The sequence below is a fragment of the Dipodomys spectabilis genome, unplaced genomic scaffold, assembly GCF_019054845.1.
Source record: "Dipodomys spectabilis isolate Male_0828 unplaced genomic scaffold, ASM1905484v1 ptg000147l, whole genome shotgun sequence".
NCBI classification, from domain to species: Eukaryota; Metazoa; Chordata; class Mammalia; order Rodentia; family Heteromyidae; genus Dipodomys; species Dipodomys spectabilis.
The window spans coordinates 7,375,071-7,394,481 of record NW_024870824.1 but is presented as its reverse complement, the minus strand read 5'-3'; the positions used below and the strand labels follow the sequence as shown (position 1 = coordinate 7,394,481).

General features: G+C 46.5%; 1 protein-coding gene across 1 annotated transcript; it reads left to right on the top strand.

Moving 5' to 3' along the window:
- Positions 1 to 5,036: 5,036 nt before the first annotated feature.
- On the top strand, positions 5,037 to 18,089 carry Hbegf (heparin binding EGF like growth factor). The gene is made up of 6 exons (XM_042692080.1): positions 5,037 to 5,337; positions 5,566 to 5,733; positions 8,051 to 8,228; positions 14,867 to 15,022; positions 15,807 to 15,897; positions 16,664 to 18,089. The coding sequence occupies exons 1-5, from the start codon at positions 5,292 to 5,294 to the stop codon at positions 15,877 to 15,879; spliced, it is 621 nt and encodes a 206-aa protein (XP_042548014.1). The 5' UTR covers positions 5,037 to 5,291; the 3' UTR covers positions 15,880 to 15,897; positions 16,664 to 18,089.
- The last annotated feature ends 1,322 nt before the right edge of the window (positions 18,090 to 19,411 follow it).

Sequence of the window (19,411 nt, the reverse complement as noted above, 5' to 3'; positions counted from 1 at the left end):
CCCCATTTTCTCTCAAATGCCTGAGAATCAGTGACAGCCAGAAACTCTCCACAAATCCCTAGAATGTCCCATAGAGGGCAGTAGCTCTTTCTTTTCAACCCATTGTCATAGACCCACCTTAGTTATAAAGAATAAATGGTTGTTCAATTACTGCTAGCCCTTGATTGCCTTCCTACCAGGAACCAACTTTACACATTCCTGGTAGAAAGTATGATGTGATTGCATTCCAAGGTTAAGCACTGGAAACATTAACAAGCGTACTGAGCTATTTATATAGAGCATTGCATTTTACTAAGCACTTCAGAGATGCTTTCTCCTTCAATTGCCACAAGAACTCTGTAAGTCGACCCCTATTCTCCCCACTTACAGGCAAAGAAGCTGAGTCACAGAGAAAAAGACTATCACATCTTGTAGATCAGGCACCATAGATTTTCCCAGAACTGTCTCAGCAAGCCCTTTGACAGCAGCATGACAGAAAACAACTCATGATGGACATCACTGACCAGTACCTTACTATAACACATCAGGAATCTGAAGCTTGAAGAAAATGATAGACTGTGTGATGAGGGAGGAATCACTTGCCCCCCTCTCTGCTGGCAGACATCCATTTGTGCTAGAGAATGGCTGAAGGACAAAGTCCTATGTCTGTTAATCATTTAAAGCCATAGAAATAAGCCTGGGCATAGAAGAAAAGAGCAGGAAAATCAGCATGTTCTAAATGCCCCCCACCTCAAATTCTGGGATAACAAGGATTTCTGGATATTTTCTCCCCCAAACCAGACTCTCTCTGCCTCATCCATTCATATTCTTTGACCAAATGGATCCTGGCCCCAAACAATCCAGGTGTCTGTGGAGCACATACCTTCAGGTGTTCCTGGCTAGCACAAGGAAGTGCAAGGGGATTCTAAAGGGCAGGCCTGGATTGTAATGCACCTAAGTAACTGAATTAGGGTGAAAGAGCCAGCTTGGGACTAGGAGGAAGCCCTCTCCCTGAATTTGACCTTCAAGTTTGGGGTAACTGGACTTACCCCCAGGGCATGTGGTTTTCTTAGTTGGGAGAAAAGATTGCATTTTTAGATTGCAAATTTAGATTCCAAACTTACCATTTCATTGATAAGCATGATATCTCTCATCAAGGAGCACTTCATCTCTGAGAATGGCTGGCCTATGACAAAGAACTATTTACTCAAGTTACCACTAGGAAAGGGAAGGGAATGGAAGGCAAAAGTAGAGATGGGAAGTGAAAGGGAAAGGAAGCAGAGAAGGAGGAAAGGAAAGAAGGAAGGAAGGAAGGAGGAGGTGGGAAAGGAGGAGAAAAAGAATATTGTTCACAACAGCTTCATTGAATCTACCTATTATGTGTCAGGCATCCTATTTTCCTTAATATATATGATCTGCTTTTTATCATAAGAGCTTATAATAACCACTACTACTATTATCCTCATTTTCAGATGAGTAAATCTTAGATAAGGGAAATTAAATAACATGCTCAACATTAGAGAGCTTAAAAAGAGAAAAAGAAAAGGCTGGGTATCAGACAGTGCACATTGGAAAGCAGAGGCAAGAGACTGAGCTACACATCTCAAGAGAGAGAACTGAATTTTGAGCCTAAGAGCATTCATTTCCATAGCTGTCCTGAAGCCCTTACCTAATCCTTCTTCCAGCCCAGTAATGCAGATTCTTATCACAGCCCAGGGCAGAGGAAGGGCAGAACCTCAGTAAAGCTGATGATGTTGCTGTCCACAGAGGTAGAGAGGAAGCTGCTGTCTCCTTATCCATTTGCTCAGACAGTGTTGAACTGAAGAGCAAAAGCCCGAGTAAAAGAGAAGGATGCAAAGGGATGGTGAGATACCAGCATGACCCTGGGATGTCACTTTTTTTTAGCTTCAATCTTTTAATATGGAGGTGACAATGATAACTGTGTCTAGTCTTAGGTTGTTGTAAAGATCAAACACGGTGATGCCTATGAAGGTGAGCATGTAGGAGCTGGCCCTACACAGAGCTCCTCAGCCTCTGCCTAAGAGGTTTAGATTTCATGCAGATGTTTGACATCTGGATGAAATGATTAATGATAGTGCTTCTGAGCCTGAATGGTTATCAGAATTACCTTTCTGAATGTACAAATACTCAGGCTCCATCCCAGGAGAGTTTTATTTAGGAGGACTGGGGTGGAGGGTGGAGGTAGAGTCTGGAGCTTTTCATTTTGAATCAATTTCCCAAGTAATACTGATGCATAGCCAGGTTTGGGGGAAGCAAACCACAGATGTTTCAGACATAGTAGTTGGAAAGGAACTCTGACTGGTTCCTCTCCGAGAAGGAGACACCCTTTTCTCCCAGGTCCTCTATACAGGTTTGCAGTGCAGTAAACAGCATTGAGAGGCCCTAGAACCTAGCATGGGTTGGGAAACTGGATGCCAGGAGTCAGATCTGGATTTTGTCCTTTTTTTTTTTTTTTTTGACTCACCTAGTGATAGTTACGGAAATTGTTCAATTGACCTCTGCTTCCTAAGGATTATGTCCTAAGTGTCCCTCACACTTGATAGCCACAGTGGGTGAAGAGTCCTGGGGCAGGAAGGGAGGACATGGAAGAATCTCCCATCAGTCTGCTTTCCCACTGACATCTCATTAGATTCTCACAAAGATGAAGAATAAAATCTAGTATCTACCATTTAACCTTGTTCTCTGTCCTAGCCTTTGTTCCAGTGTCATCTTGTCCCCTTCCACTGACTCTTCTGGCTGCTTTGCTGTTCTCCAAAGTTGTTTCTGCCTCAGGGTCTTTGCACTATTGTAGGACTGGATGATTTTGCAGTGGGTGATCACAAGTCTAGTTCCTTTCCATTCTGCACTCAGCTTTCTTGTCACCTGATCAGAGAAAGCTTTGCTAATCCATCATCAGATCTAAAGTGTTATCTCAGACGTACATCACCTTCTAGCACCTCATTTTAACTTATCACTATAGGACATATTTTCCTGGTCATCTCCTAGTGTAGATTGTAAGCCCCAAGAAAACAGGTCCTGGACTCTTTTGTTTACTGTGGCATCATCCCTAGCAGCTGAAAAGTGTTTAGTGGATATCTGTGGAATAAATGAGTTCATGAAGTTACCCCAGCATGAATTTTGATTTTGTCATTTGCTCTGTTTTGCTTTTGGTTAAAAGTCTCTAAGTTCTGAGAAGGGAAATGACTATCCCAATCAAATTCAGGTCTCTCACATTTTTTCCAGGACCTTCCTGTAAAGCCTGACTGACACACAGACCTGGTTGGGGTGAGGCGTTCAGGTGTGATGAAAGCTTGGAGTTGCCCCATGATGTAGGGTGAGGAGGCTGAAGGAAGAGCATGGGAAGAAAGAGGCAGGCTGAAACAGGAGAGCGAGCAGGGTGTGGAACAGCAGGTGGGGGGAAGGAGGGAGGGTGATTTGGCTATGTGTCAGGAAGTGTTTCCCTCCACCCTCCCCTGGAGAGAACCCTGACCCCCTGGTGGCTTTGATTTTGGGACATTGCTAAGGGAGGAAGAAGGTGTGGCTTGGGTGGTGACCATCCACTGAGGTCCCCAGCCCGTCCGATACTAACTACAGGAAGAGTAATCCCACAGTGGCTCTTGGCCAAATAGGTAACAGGTAAGCTTCCGACTAAAACCAGCCTACCTACAACATGGAACCTCAGACCTGGCTTAGGGGCAGTCAAAATGTCCGGGGAAAGGACAGAAAAGATATTCTAAGGGAATACAATATTCATGGTTGAATGCTGGCTAATAACAAATGTATCACACTGATTGAGAGCAATCCTCAAAAAGCCTTCTACAAAGTAAGCATTATTATTACTGCTGTTATTTCTATTTGCAAGAGTTGGGGACTGAAACACAAATATATTAAGTATTTTCTTCAAGATCATCTAGTAAGTAGCAGAAACAAGATTCAAACCCAAGTCTATAGTAAGTGCACTGCACTCTAGAAACCTATGCCTAGGGAGAGTTGCTTGGGCAGGCTAAGACAGCAAAGCCAGACTGACCCCTGCAATGGCTGGGGCGGGGAGAGAGAGTGGAATAGACAGTGTATAAATAGCAGACCTGTTTTTATCCCTACACACGGCTGAATCAGGCAAGTACTCTATCTGGCACAATTTGAGGGCTCTGAATGCCAACCCAGCCTTGTATCAAACAACTCCGTGGCAGCACGTCCCTGGGAGCTGAAATACCCACTGAGAGAGTCATTTCTTAGGGTCAGGACACTGCCTTCAGAAGATCCCTGTAAAAATGGAAGGGTTGGAAGGGAAGCACATCAATCTCCTGGCACCTGTTGACCAGAGCCTCTCTGATCTCAGAAGTTTAAGGATTATAATCCATCATAAAAATTCTACCGTGGGCTCTTGTCACTAGACGAAAGCGGGGAGAAGCTACTCTAAGTTTCTTCTGCTGGGGCTAGATTGGCACCAGGTGTGTGCAACTTCAACTCTGCTCACCTCGGGCTCCTAAGAACCGTTTTATATTCTTGTGTTTCGATTTTAAATGATTAATGAGCTAGCTAGTCTGCATTGATAGGCAAAAGAAAGAAAGAAGGAAAAAGAAAAAAAAGAAATGAAAAAAATAAAGCGAGCTTCTGAAACTCTGGTGACACTCACGGGTGGAAAACCCCACTGGTACGGAGCTGGGATGGTCTAAAGAATCAGGCCCGAAACCCAGCTCTCTGATCAGCAGTTACAACGCTGCAGCTCTCCAGGCGTTTGGGGGAAAGGTAGGACCGGTCCCTGCCACCTGCCGATCGGTGGCCCTACCCACTGCCAGGCCTCCACTGCCCTGGCTTGCTCCCCAAAAATGTGAGCGCGGCCTGCTCCACACGCCGCTTTCCCATCGCGCTCGCCCGCCCGCGGGTCCGGGGCTACGTTGGTTGGCGGCGCCATGGGCCGGGCTCGCTTCCCGGCCCGAGAGGGGGGCGGGGAGGGGAGAGAAGGGGGCGGCGCCCGGCGGGGCGGAGCTCCGGCGCCTCGCGGAGCCTTATTCCCCACGGCGCGACGAAGGAGTGCTCAGTCCGCCCGAGGAGCTGCACGCGGCACGCGGCTGATCGGCCTGACGGAGGTGTTAGGGCTCGGGCGCGGACCCCCGGGGAACAGACCGACGCGCGGCGGCTGTGAGCTGAGCAAAGGTCCCAGCCAGGCTTGCACCCACAGAGGCAGGCGGCTCACAGTGCCCGGCGGAATCCTCTGCGCCCCCCTCCCCGCCTGCCTCCCGTGCGGGCTCTCAGTGCCCGCCGCTTCCAAACTGATTGCTGCCTTGCTGACTCTGCCCGGGTCTGGGAACATGAAGCTGCTGCCGTCGGTAGTGCCAAAGCTCTTTCTGGCTGCAAGTAAGATAGCTGCTGACGCCCCCGAGGTCGGGGGCGGGGGGGGGGGGAATGGGGGCGCTGCGCGGAGGGGGGGGGAGCACAAGGAAAGATCGCTGCAGCGTCCCCGACGCGTGCCACTGCGTGCCACTTGGTGGGGCCCGTGCGCTCCGGCGGGAGGGCGTAGACAGCCATGCACGGAGGCGCGGGGTCTAGGTGGGGGTCTTATGCGGCCTTGCCCTTGGTTCTCAGTGTTCTCCGCGTTGGTGACTGGCGAGAGCCTGGAGCGGCTTCGGAGAGGGATGGCAGCTGGAACCAGCAATCCGGACCCTCCCACTGGCTCCACGGACCAGTTGCTACCCACGGGAGGTGCCCGAACCAGGGAGGTCGTGGACTTGGAAGAGTCAGCCCTTTTCAGAGGTGGGTGAGGGGGCTGCCCACTACTGGACTCTGGTGAACAGTTGAAGAATAATCAGATCTAAGATGCATCCTTTTGGGCGCTCCTGTGGATTATTTATGCAGGACTAGAAGCAAAAGCTGATGGCATTGCAGAAAGCTGGGCATCTTGAAATGCAGGTCCCAGGTTCTACTGTCTTTTTTTTTTTTTTTTTTTTGGTCTTTGGGTTCCACTTGGTGAGTTATCACCTTCTGGATACTTTGGAGCAAACTGAAGCAGGCAAGTTGTCCTCTGAAGTAAGCTAAGCTAGGTAGTAGGAATATAGTTGAGATGCTTTTCTTAGAGTTCCTATGTGAAAATGGATACAAGTCCTGCTTTCCAAATCCAGTGATATGGAAAATATCTAAAGTGGAGATAACAGATGTGCCACTTATAAGCACAAAATCGGTTTGCAGTGATCCTCTCCACCCACTTATCTTCAGATTGGGGAAATGGAAGGGAATGAGGAACTGGTGGCCTACCTAGGTGAGACCAGCTCCTTTGGGGAGGCTTTAAAAGGTGAGCCTTGGGGCCTTAAGGGGCTGTTTTGAATATTCCTGACACCCGAAGACTTCTCAACCAATTGAATCCCCAAGGAGACTCCAAGGGGAAAGAACCACGTGGGTTCCTCCCACCTGCCTGTGTGGCTAAGGTTGAGAACAGATATTGATTGGGCATAGTCCAGATCCTGCTGGTTTCCCTGCCTCTGGCTACCTGAAGTGATTCTCAGGGGTGGAGCAGAGTCTAAGCCCTGTGACCCGGAATAACTATATTTGGTAGGGAAGATACTCACCTGTTCTAGCCCCGCCTGTCACTCAGCTGCCTTTCTCCCCCTTACCTGAGAGCTTCACTTGGTTGCTCTAAGTGTTTGCTCCAAAGCTGAACCTGTATTCCCAGACTTCATCCTCTTATAGTGGCCCTTGGGGTCACCCATAGCCTAAACAGCCTAGATTCTCCTGGCTCTCTCTTCCTAAGCTGGGCAGGGCTGGGCTAGGCTGTGACTCACTCTCCTTCCCCCACCCCCCCAGTCCCCCACCCACATGGCTGCTCCTCATACCTCTGCAGACCTGACTCACTCTGGGTAGAAGCCTAGCTGTCACTCTGCCATTCTCTCACTCTTTATGATTATTTGGACTTCCTGCCTGGGTCTCTGTGTTCCTCACTTGGCCACCTGCCTCACCTGGGATGGATTACATTTTTAATCCTTCATGGCTGTGGGCAAGTCAGTGCCCTTCAGGATTCTAAGTTCTTGAAAATGTAAGGCCATAATCTTTGGGGGAGCCACTTCTAGCTTGAGAACTTTTCAGTCTCCAGTCTAATGTTTCATTCTCGCCTTTCTGCCAAACATAGGCTATAGCCATAGACACTGGACGCTTTTCTATTATTGGGTGCAGGTGTGGGAAAGAAGCTGGTGTCAGACCCTGGAACTAGTGAGCGTAGCCTTTGTCAGTCCCAGCTGAGTGTCTGGGTAAGATTGTTTTCCCCCCAGCCTCTGAATTCTGGGAAGAAGTGGGGAGTCACTTTTAACCTCCTTATCCCTTATACACATGTATTTCCCCCCAAAAGATCAGAGAACTATAAACATAATATTTGAGGATAGATGTAAATGGAGAGAAGGGTAAATATTTTGCTTGAAATGGGAAAAAGACAGCCTTTACCAGGGAGGGATAAGCTGCTTGCTATTTCTGAGCTGGGCCTTGATACTAATGGGAATCCCAGAGGGGGGTCACCTGAACACACAGACGCTCTTCTTATTTTAGAAGCCTCCTACCCCAAAACATCCAACTATCTTCTCCAAAAGCAATTTTTGTCTGTGACACTATCTTCCTGCAAGTGGGTCACTGAGTGAAGTAACAGGAAATGAAGACTAAAATAGAATGAAGTAGATGCGGGGGGAGTTGGAGATGGAGGTGGGAGGTGGACAATGGTGTGGGAATGAGTTTGGTAGCCTTGCTTGCTACTATTGGCTGCTATTACTCAGGAGCGATAGCATTTCCTGAATGAGGTTCTTAAGTTGGGACCTATCCTAGCCTCTACCTCCTCCTGAAATGCCATTTTTCTAGTGGTTCTACACAGTGTCCCTCTAGCACGTGAGAGGTACCAAACCAGAGAGTCTTCCCAAACCTCTGATGCTAGGTAGGATCAAAGCATACACAGGTGTGGATGGGCCCATGACTGTAATCCCAGCACTCAGAAGGCGGAGGCCTAAGGAGCACAAGTTTAAGGCTAGCCTTAAAACAGACTTTTTCTCAAAAAAGTGTCATAGAATCAAAGTCTTACCAGCGTACCTTCCTCCTGCAGTTGCTTTATCCTCCAAGCCACAAGCTCTAGCCACGCCAAGCAAAGAAGAGACGGGGAAAAGGAAGAAGAAGGGCAAAGGATTAGGGAAGAAGAGAGACCCATGTCTTCGGAAGTATAAGGACTTCTGCATCCATGGAGAATGCAAATATCAGAAGGAGCTCCGGGCTCCATCATGCATGTAAGTGCCCCTTCCCCAGATGGAATCTCAGCACACTCTCCGCCATGTGGCTGTTTCTCCTTGTTACTGTTTCTTGAAGTCACAATTTCACCCACGCTTTTTTTTTTAACCTTCGGGTGGAAGTTCAGAAGAGGGAAAATATTTTTAGTCCACAGAAGCCCCTTCCCCCCACTACCAAAGAGAATGCAGTTTCCTGTGGTATGGGTTTGTGACACTCTTCAATCCTCAGGGACATTTCCGGCTTGTCCAGAAATGAGCATGTGGCTAGGAGAGCTAACTCCTGGAGGCAGCTGGTCCTTCATTCCTGCCTTGTGCATTTTTCTGTGTGGGAGGTGGTAGAAAATATGGCAGAACAGGTTCCTGGGTACAGTGGAGCTTCTGTAAGCAGAAATGAGGTGCATTCGATCGCATGCTGTGCAGGTATTGTATACTAGGAGGATGTGTGCTTATGAATGAACAAATGTAGGTTAGTTCTAAGGCATGGTAGGGCTGTATAGAGAAGAATATATACAAGGAATGTACAGAGAGGAATCATTGTGGGGCAAAGGGAACCCCCCCTCCCCAGTACTGCTTGCTTCCTCACTGCACCATGGGCCAGGAGAGTATTGGCCTTTGGTCAGGGGGTACTAGAACACATTCTTTGTGTAAGATTAAAAGGAAATAGAACCCAACCCAGCAGGCAACATCAGTCCTTCCCTGGCAGGAGTGTGGGTGGAGGGGCTGTGGGTTGCTTAGCTTCTCCTAGCCAAACCCAGCATTCGGCTGCCTTGGCAACCCCTCAGGGATGACAGCACTGCCATGTTCTCTGGAGGCATAATGTCACCACTGTGCCTGAGGCCAACACCCCACGTCAGGCTGCAAACATCCGTCTTCTTTCCTGTGGGGACTCAGCAGACTCCGGGGACCTTGTGACCTGGAGATTCTGGGTGTGCTAACTCACTATTGTGTGCATTCTGTCTCCCATCTTATCAAGAAATCTCATAGTGTCTCTTTTACCTCTGACTGGTGCAGATCCTTGGCTTTTTTTTTCCTTTTTTTTTTTTTTTCTTTGTCAGTTGTGGGGCTTAAACTCAGGCCTGAGCACTGTTCTTTAGCTCTTTTGTTCAAGTGCTCTACCATTTTGAGCCACAATGCAGCTTCTAGTTATCTGGTGGTTAATTGGAGGTAAGAGTCTCATGGACTTTTGTGCCCAGATTGGCTTTGAGCCACGATCCTCAGCCTCCTGAGTAGCTGGGATTATAGGCATGAGCTATCAGTACCCAGTGATCCCTTGACTTATACAAACTTCTTTGTCCAGAGCCTGGTACCTGTGGCTCACGCTCAGAATCCTAGCTCCTCAAGAGCCTAAGATCTGCAGTATCACAGTTCAAAGCCAGTCCAGGGCAAAATAGTCCAAGAGACTCCATCTCCAATTAGTCATCCAAAAGCTGGGTTAGAGGTGTGGCTTAAGTGGTAGAGAGCCAGCTGTAAGCAAGTAAACTAAGGGAGGACTCTTAAGTTCAAGCCCCGGTACTGGCACAAAAGCAAAACAAGAAAACATCTTGACTTGTGAGTACATACTTAGCAGAGCTGCCCCATATTTGGCAATCAGCAGAGAAACCCATCTACAATCATTGTGTCCTTTCTTGCAACATCCTTGTTAGGAGCTTGGCATGGGAAGAGATTGTTTAAGAGTGGTGTAGAGCCATGCGCTGGTGGCTCGTTCCTAGCTACTCAGGAGGCTGAGATCTGAAGATCACGGTTCAAAGCCAGCTCGGGCAGGAATGTCCGTAAGACTCTTATCCCTAACCATCTGGAAACCAGAAGTGGCACTGAAGCTCAAGTGGTAGAGCACTCACCTTACCCTGAAGAGCTCAAGGACAGTGCCCAGGCCCAGAGTTCAAGTCCCAGGACCAACAACAACAAAAAAAAGTGGTGAAGAAAGTCTTCTTAGGGCTGGTTGAGTGTTTGCTTTGCATGCATGAGGCCTTGGGTTCAATTCTTCAGCACCACATAAGCAGAAAAGGCCAGAAGTGGTGCTATGGCTCAAGTGGTAGAGCGCTAGCCTTGAGCTGAAGAGTTGAGGGACAGTGCCCAGGCCCAGAGTTCAGGCCCCATGACTGACAGAAAAGAAAAGAAAAAGTCTTCGTAGTATCCTTCCCAATGTCTGGAACAGAAAGAAAATGTTTTGTCTTACGTTTGTAAAATGGCATCATTAGCTCAGGATGGAGAAAGTGACTCTTAAGGCAGTCAAGATGGACTGAGACCAGGAATCTTTCTGGGCTACATTGGCCCAGGGCATTTTGATGAGTGGATGTGGGACTAAGAACCCTTATAAGGCTACTGTCCTGAAGAGTTAAATCTCAACTGACCACCTGAACCCAGAGATCCTGATAAGTGTGCCCAAAGCCATCTTCTCAGTGGCCCTAGGATAATAGTGGTAGTCATAATGTTAACATCTCCCCCTCCATCCCAGAGCTTAGTGTTTACATTTAATATAAATGAAACCCAGTGGGTGTATTAAGTACCTACTTGTTGCCAGTTGGTCTTCTAAGAGATGGGGAGAAGATATGGTCCTTGTGGTTTCCAAAAGCCCTTTGCTGGGTAGACAAGATTTTCTATTTCTACTTGAAAAATGAGGAAACTACAGCCAACAAGTTGCATGAGATCAGCAGCTAAATAAGTAGATAGAAATAGAACCAGGGTCTCAGGTGCCTTACTCCAAGGTCAGCATGCTTTCCATGTCTCCAGGCCCCACTGTTGGCTTTCATCTTTCTTCCCAGTCCTGACCATGAGTTTGAGCAAGATTTTATAGAGGACAGCTGTTGTTCTAGAGCACTCTTAGGCTTAAAGCGTAGCGATCTGACTTGAAGATCCATGCCAGCTTGCTGGACAGATTTTCATGGGGTAGATTCTGTGTGTGGTCTGGCTGCTTCATATGTCCAGGTACTTAGGGGAAAAAAAAAAGAGCTTTTGGGTTGGGGCAGTATGACATCTGTGCATTTATCTCTGGGGAGTCTTTGTGGTTCCTCCTTGTTTCCAGATCCAGGAACCACCAGCCAGGGTGTGTCCAGGCTGCTGTGGTAAACTTGGGGCTATCGGGCTTCCTAAACCAACCCTCTGCAGCCACCATAAATAGGAAAAACCTTCTGTGTCATCAGCCAAGTTACCCTCAAACAGTTTCCTGGGGCTTTGTCCTGGCCACTGACCCAGAAATTGGCTGCGAAGTTTCCTGTGGCTGAAGGAAACCTGGGAGCATATGTGTTAGGGAGGACGTAAAGTTGGAAGAGAGACAGGCGTGGAGCCTGTATTTGGTCACACTGCCCAGATGCCCAGAGGATTGTGAGCCCTTTCAGTTGACTCCAGCTGGCTTGGGTTCCCTATTTGAGATAGCAGCTGTACCCTCTGCAGGTCCAATTATATAATAAATCACACCTATGTAGGACCTTCCTTCCATTAAGTGCTTTCATCCATATTATCCACTTAGATCTATTGACAATGCTCCAGTGATATAGTCACTTATTGTATTAGGACACCAGTCTTAGAAAGGTAATGTGACTTGCAAAAAAAATCAGCTGGCTAGAAATAGCAGCAGAAAGCTGAGCACTGGTGGCTCATACTTTGTAATCCTAGCTGCTCAGGAGGCTGAGATCTTGAGGATCCAGGTTCAAAGCCAGCCTGGGCAGGAAAGGCCATAAGACTCTTATCTCCAATTAACCACCAGAAAACCGGAAGTGGCGCTATGGCTCGAAGTGGTATAATAAGCAGAAAAGCTCAGGGGGTGTCCCATGACTCACCACCCCCCCAAAAAGTAGTGGAACCAATCTGATGATATGCTATTCCTGGTGTCCTCCAGCAAATGATGCCCCTCCATCTGCTGGAGTCTAGTCCCTAGAGAGTTTTGTATTGTTGTTGTTTTTGTACCAGTCCTGGGCCTTGAACTCAGGGCCTGAGCACTGTTTCTGAACTTTTTTTTGCCAGTTGAGCCACTGCTCCACTTCCAGCTTTTTGGTGGCTAATTTTGGGTAAGTCTCACAGACTTTCCTGCCTAGGCTGGCTTTGAACCTCAATCCTGAGATCTCAGCCTCCTGAGTAGCTGGGATTACAGGCATAATGCCACCTGTACCTGGGTTCTTGCTTCTGTTATACATATTCTGAAATGGGTCACAGACATGGAGCGGAGGAATTTGTCCTAGTTTGATGGACATGGGTGCTGGCTTTGGACAAGACACATGATCTCACCCCCACCCGGGGATGCTTGGAATGTACTAGATCCCCCCTCCCCCTTTCTTCCCTAGGGGAAGCCAAGAGATGGCTGCTAAGGGAGGGAGAAGTGGGTAATATTAGGATGTTTACATTATTATCCTTTTGACTCAGGCTGGAGGTGGAGGGATTATGTAACTGAATTGCCGGACTCTGAGGCCAAGCTTTATTTCTATCATCTGAGTAACTACCTGTGGGGTTTGAATGATAGACTAGAAGTACAAACAGACTTAACTTCAGTTCTCCTCTTCTGGGCCAGGACAGTCTCTGAAGTCATGAATCTTGGTTCTAGCACTCACTAACTTTGTAATTTTGGCAACTTATTTAATGAAAGTTAAGCCTCAGTTTCTTCATCTTCAAAATGAGAATAGTAGCTAGATGCTGGTGGCTCATGCCTATAATCCTAGTGACTCGGGAGGCTGAGATCTGAGGATCACAGTTTTGAAACCAGCCCAGGCCGTGAGACTCTTGTCTTCACTGAAACACCAAAAAATAAAACCAGAAATGCATCTGTGGCTCAAGTGATAGAATACTAGCCTTGAACAAAAGAAGTTCAGGGACAGCAGCCAGTCCTTGTGTTCAAGCTCCAAAACTAGCACACACAAAAACTGGGGATACTAACTCCTTCATAGACATGGTTTTAACCTGAAAGGTCCCAGGTTCAATCCCTAGCACCAATCAAATAAATAAGATTAAGCGAAGCATCTTTGTAAAGCAGCTCAGAGTACTTGGCTCATAGTAGCCTTTGATGTTTGCTACTTATTAGTGCCAATTATTAAGGCTATGAATAAATAGAAATAACAATACAGTCAGAGAGCAGGGCTAGATAGACCCAAGAGCCTGTCAGATGTGTTACCTTACATATGTGAACCTTTACTGTTCCAAATGGGAAGAATCAGAAATCAAAGTGGCTTCTGTTTAGTTTTGCTGCTTTCTAGTTAAACCTAAGTTCTCTAACTCCTGATCACTGTGCACAGGTGATTTTCCAGGATATTCCTGGCAGCTTCCTCCATGCCTTGATAGGTTTGGGGTGACTTTTTATCCCCCCATCCCAGGTGATGCATGCCATGCATAGAAAAAGCTGGGCAAAAAACTATGTGTTCTGGGCATGACCTACCTTTATCCTGCAGTGAGCTGGGTCTTGGGGAGGGAGAGGTACAAGGCAGTACTATGGTAAGGACAGAGATGCAGCACTACTCAGCCTGACTTCTGTGCACTGCTGAGTGGCTCCTTGAGCATCCCTGCTGCCCTGTCAAGAGAAGGATTCTCCCTGAGGCATCAGGTGCACAATTTCCTTCTCAAAGAAAGTGCAGTTAGAGGACCATACAGTTCTCAGTGCCTTTGTCAGCAGCTAGTGGCTTCATGTCCCCAAGCTGACAGGCTGTCCCTGCCCCTGGCTGGGTAGGTTGGCAGCCTGCTGAGCCCAGAGTCAGACAATCCCCATCAGTGCTTCTGCACTGCTGTGTGACCTTGAGAAGCCACTTCACCTTTTTGTAGAATAGGGCTCCCATAAACATCAAAGGATCTCTGGAGTCCAGAGAAAGGAAGGGATATGAATGTGTTTCTTCAGCAGTTTTTCTAAAAGCTTCAAGGAAATGCTTTGTTAGAAGAAGCAGTTGCCACTTAAGAAGAGCCAAGGGATTGTTTGTGACATTCTTTTACTGTGGCAGGGCAGCTGGGCAGGAAGATGCTATCTTGGTTTTGTTTGCTTTGTCCTGTGATGAAGGAGGCCTGAAAGCTCCACATTCAGAGGCAAAGGCTATAGTGAGGCTCCCAGGTTGGGCCCTGTACTCAGAGGGAGCTGCGAGTTAAATGAAAGAAACTTGAGAAAAATGACTCCTGGCAAGGGAACAGGGCCTATTAATAGGCTAAGCAGCAGTAGGGAGGGACTGGCCGCTGGAAGCATTGATGGGCAAGGCTTGATTTATTTCTGGGTTAGAATGTTGAGGGGCCTCACTGGAGGGAGTGATACTGAATCCCCTCAACTCAACCCACCGCCCTGGGGCCCCAGCACTCTTAAGTGGCTTAAACAGATTGTCTTAACACACATGTAATAAATCAGCCACACATGGAATAGATCTAAACTGAGACCTTCAAGTCCATCCTCATTTTTTCCCTGCCTGGAGCAGGACTCTGGGACCAGAGAACCAGAGGAAGTAGTAAGTGGGAGGACAACAAAGGAAGGATGAATGCGAGGGAGCATTCAGAGGGCCATTTTCAGAATGCTCTTAAAGGAGAAAGCTAGAGGAAAGGTAGAAATCATGAGCAGAGATCGAAAGACTGAGGGTATAGAAAATGGAGTTTGGCTTAAATAGGTAGAACAGTGCAGAGAGAGACATAGACAAAGATGCCAAATCATTTACCCTCCTCTCCTTTGTTTTTTGGTCTTATAATAGCTGCCATCCAGGTTACCATGGAGAGAGGTGTCATGGACTGAGCCTACCAGTGGAGAATCGCTTGTATTCATATGACCACACCACTATCCTGGCCGTGGTAGCTGTGGTGCTGTCATCTGTCTGTCTGCTTGTCATCGTGGGACTTCTTATGTTTAGGTGAGTTTTGGGGAACCCATCATAGTCTGGGTCTGCCAATCTCTCCCTTTCTACTTCATCTTGGGATTCCCCAACTGTTGAACGCATGAACCCCATTCTCATGCCTCTAAATCCTGAGCTAGATACCGGGTGCAGATTCTCTAAAAATCTACTTTGTCGGGCATGGCATGAGGCCAGCTAGTGTTTTAGAGCCCAGGACATACATAACAGACTCTGTTTCCTCACAAGGGTTTGTTTCCTGTTTCGGGGGCCCAGGGACTCACCCATAAAGCCACCGTTTCACACATTTCTTTCTCTTGGCTCTGTTCTTCAGTGCATTCGTGTGTTATTTGGTAGTGAAGATCTGAATGATACTTTTGATATATATACTTTGAATTCTGAGATATCTGAATCAGGCTAAACGTCCAGTCTGGGTATATTGTAGGTTGGGGAGACCTGAAATATGTGTTTTCAAGTGGTACAACTCATCCATTGTGAGACCTAGAGCAAGGTACCTGTTTTTTTTCTGAGAACAGTAATCTTTCAGTTTTTATACTATTCACCTACCTCATGAGGATATTGTAAGGATCAAATAAATGTAGGTAAAATGTAACCTGCTGGTAGATACAGGCATCCCTCAGTTGGCCTTTGTCCAGAGATCTATGGGACTGCCATACTCTCTGGAGTTTTCCAAGTAACGGAAAGAACCAGCAAGGCAGAGTTCTTAGGAAGGACCTGCTCTGAGACTTGCACATTCTCGTTCTTACAGTAGGCAGCTCTTGCTCACAAACCTTACTTTTCTTAGGTACCACAGGAGAGGAGGTTATGATGTGGAAAATGAAGAGAAAGTGAAGTTGGGCATGACTAATTCCCATTGAAAGAGACCGATGCTCAAGGTAATAGCACATCCTTTGCCCCTAGCAGCATCAAGAGCCAGGGTATAGGTAGTCTCCTGGTCTATTTCAGTGAGTACTGAATTTTTCTCTTGACTAAGGGCTGGGGTATAGGCTAGGGGATTGGGAAGAGAGGTTACAGTGCACAATTATTTTTAAAAAGAACACTGGTGAATTATCATCAGGGTGTACGTTGTTAGATACCCATCCCCCCACCCCTACCCCCTGCAAAAAACCCAAATACTTAGAAGGTCAGCTTCTCCTTACCTCAGCCCCTTTCACTCCCTGACTCCCCCTTTTGTGTACAGGTGTTAGAACTCAGGGCCTAGCACCTGCTAGGAAAGCACTCTTATCACTTGAGCCGTGCCTCAGCCCTTTTTGCTTTTTCAGGTAGGGTCTGAAGCTTTTGTTTGTGGCTGTTTCAGGCAGAGATTTTCCCATTTATGAATCCTGTGTAGCTAGGATTACAGGCATGAGACATAGTATTTGACTGCTCTTTTCATTTGTTTTCTTTTGGGGGAGCAGACTGAGGTTTAAACTCAGGGCACAGTCTACCACTTGACCATACTCCCAACCTACTCTTTCCATTTCTTAAAACTGGACCATGGAGACTTTCTGAGACTTCTTTAGACTGGACCCAGCTTCCCCCTTTCCCCACAGTATTGGAGATAGAACCCAGGGCTTCATGCATGCTAGGCTAGTGCTTTAATACTCAAGCCACACCCTTAACCCTTGACCTAACTTTAAATGTCTTTCTCTTGTGCTGTAGGAATCTGCAGGGATGGCCTCCTCTGAGAAGACACTAGTTGATTGCAGGTCTGCAGAGGGAAAAACTTTCCAATAGTCACAAGACTTTATCAACCCTAGCTTTGGTATCTCGTTTGGGCCTCCCATAATTGCTTTGCGAAAATACCAGAGCCTACAAGTGCCAAACTATATGTTCAGTGGGATGGAGATCAGAAGAAAACAAAAATCAGGACCTTCAGGCCCTTCTGATTCCCCGCCACCAAACCCACTTCTCCCATCAGTTTATTTAAACACTTGTCTTCTGGACTAAAATACCAGCTAAATTCCATATGCTCCAGGATCTTTCAAGAGAAAAAGAAAAACAAAAGAGGAAGAAAGAAAGACTGTGGCCTATGGAAGAAAGCAACAAAGTTGAGAAGCCATGTACTCAAGTACTCACCAAGGGATCTACTATTTGGACCCTCCAGTGCTGGACGAGCTAACTGTGAAATACCACAAACCTGAGAACTCGAGATTTTGAGACTTCTACCCAGAGGGGAGAGAAAAAAAAAACAACTATTTTTTGTTGTTGTTCGTTTGTTTGTAAAATGCCTTTTAAATTATATATTTATTTTATTCTATGTATGTTAATTTATTTAGTTTTTAACAATCTAACAATAATATTTCAAGTGCCTAGACTGTTACTTTCGCAATGTCATGGCCCTCCTTGCATCCCCACCATCTGGCTCAGTGCAACACACTGTCACAAATCTGAGATGGCTCTGTGACCTATATGTGGCAGTTCATTGTTTGTCTACATTTCTAAAGATACCCCAGGAGCAGAGTGCCCCCAGGGAACTGCGTATGGTCAGGATGCAGGAGTTGACTTGGTCAGACCCACTCTATGAGTTGGATTGCCTAGGCGATTTTGTCTACTGTTTGTGTTTTGAAAGCCCAAGGTGCTGATGTCAATGTGTACCTGATATCGGTGTTTCCCTGTGTCCTCTACCCACCAAATCTCAGAAGAGATTGGTTATCCATACCTATGGCTGTCCTAGCCTCTTACCCCTACAAACCCAGGCCCACAGAGTGGAAACCCGCTCTCCCTTGTGTCAAGACATTTCTCTTACTCCTGCCATTCTTCTGGTGCTACTCCATGCAGGGGTCAATGCAGCAGAGGACAGTCTGGAGAAGGTGTTAGCAAGGAAAAAGACTGAGGAGGAACAGGAAACGTTAGCATCGACCTGTTCTTGAAAAATTGATTAACTTGTTATTCTCTATAGAAGAGCTGTTTGGAGTTGGTGAAAGTTTTGGGTAGCGTCACCCATCTTACGAAAACTACAAACATTTGCTGTTATGGTCCCTTCTGGAAGTTTCTGGTGCCATATCTGAACTGTTACAACCTGTATTTCCAAACCCGGTTCATATTTATATTTTGCAATCCAAATAAAGATAACCCTTATACCACAGTCTGCTTGTTTTAACTGGGCACTTGTTACTATTGTTTTTGGTGATTACTGGTTTGAATTCAAGGCATCACTTGCTAGGTAGCTACTCTACTACTTGATGTCCCCAACCTTTTTGCTTTAGTTATTTTTCAGTTAGAGTCCTATGTTTTACTTTCTCAGGGCTGGCCTGAATCTTGATTCTCCTACTTACATCTCCCAGGTAGCTGGCATGACAGATACATTCCACTATGCTCAGCTTTTTATTGGTTGTGATGGATTCTCATTAGCTTTTTGTTTGGGCAGTCCTGAATCCCAGTCCTGTAGGTTTCTACCTCCCAAGTAAAAAGATTTTTCCAAAATTAAGGGCACTTTTTTGCACTCCACACAGTGCTATTAAGGACCAATGCCTGACTTTAGTAATCAGTTAAGATGTCGAAAATAACTGGTGTACTGAGTTTCTTTGAACTCTGTGGGTTCCCTTTCCTGCTTCCAAGTTTCTAGTCTCAAGCCCTTAGGCTGGATTGGACTTTTCTGAGCATACTTTGTTTCTCCAGCTGAGGTTTCCTGCAGGTTCAGGGTTTCCTGTCTTTCAGCTGCTCTCTCCTGCTGCCTCTGTTACTAATGGAGTTCCTCTCAGAAGTCCTCTAGGCTGCTGTACTATTTCAATAATGAGGATTGAACTCAGATCCCTTTGTATGCTAGGCAGGTGTTCTGCCAATTGAGCTATGCCTCCAAGTCCTTAGGCTTTTGCTAGGTTGATAGAGTGGCTCTGAGAACTTCTGAATCTTCATCTATTACTTTTTTCTCATTTTTTCTTTTTTTATTTCTTTCTTTCTTTTTTTTTTTTTTGCAAATCCTACGGCTTGAACTCAGGGCCTGGGCACTATCCCTGAGCTTCTTTTGATCAAGACTAGCACATCTGAGCCATAGCACCACTTCTGGCTCTTTCTGTTTATGTGATACTGGGGAATCAAATCCAGGGCTTCATGCATGCTAGGCAAGTACTCTACCACTAAGCCACATTCTCAGCCCTATCCACTTCTTTAAAAAAATTTAAAAATAAAGTAGTACAAAGGGACTTTTAACATGTCAGTTTATGAGTACAATGAATCGATTGCTTCTGCACCCACTTTTTTTCTTTTTTGGTTCAAGTCCAACACTCAAACTTGGTACCTAACACTTTCCCTCATTAACTAGTGCTCTATCAACTGAGACATGCCTCCAACCCCTGCATCCACTTAAGATTGCTCATCAGAAGTTGGCCCTCTGAGCACTGAGAAACATCTACCTTTTCTTTCTTTTTCTTTTTGTCAGTTGTAGGGCTTGAACTCTAGGCTTGGGCG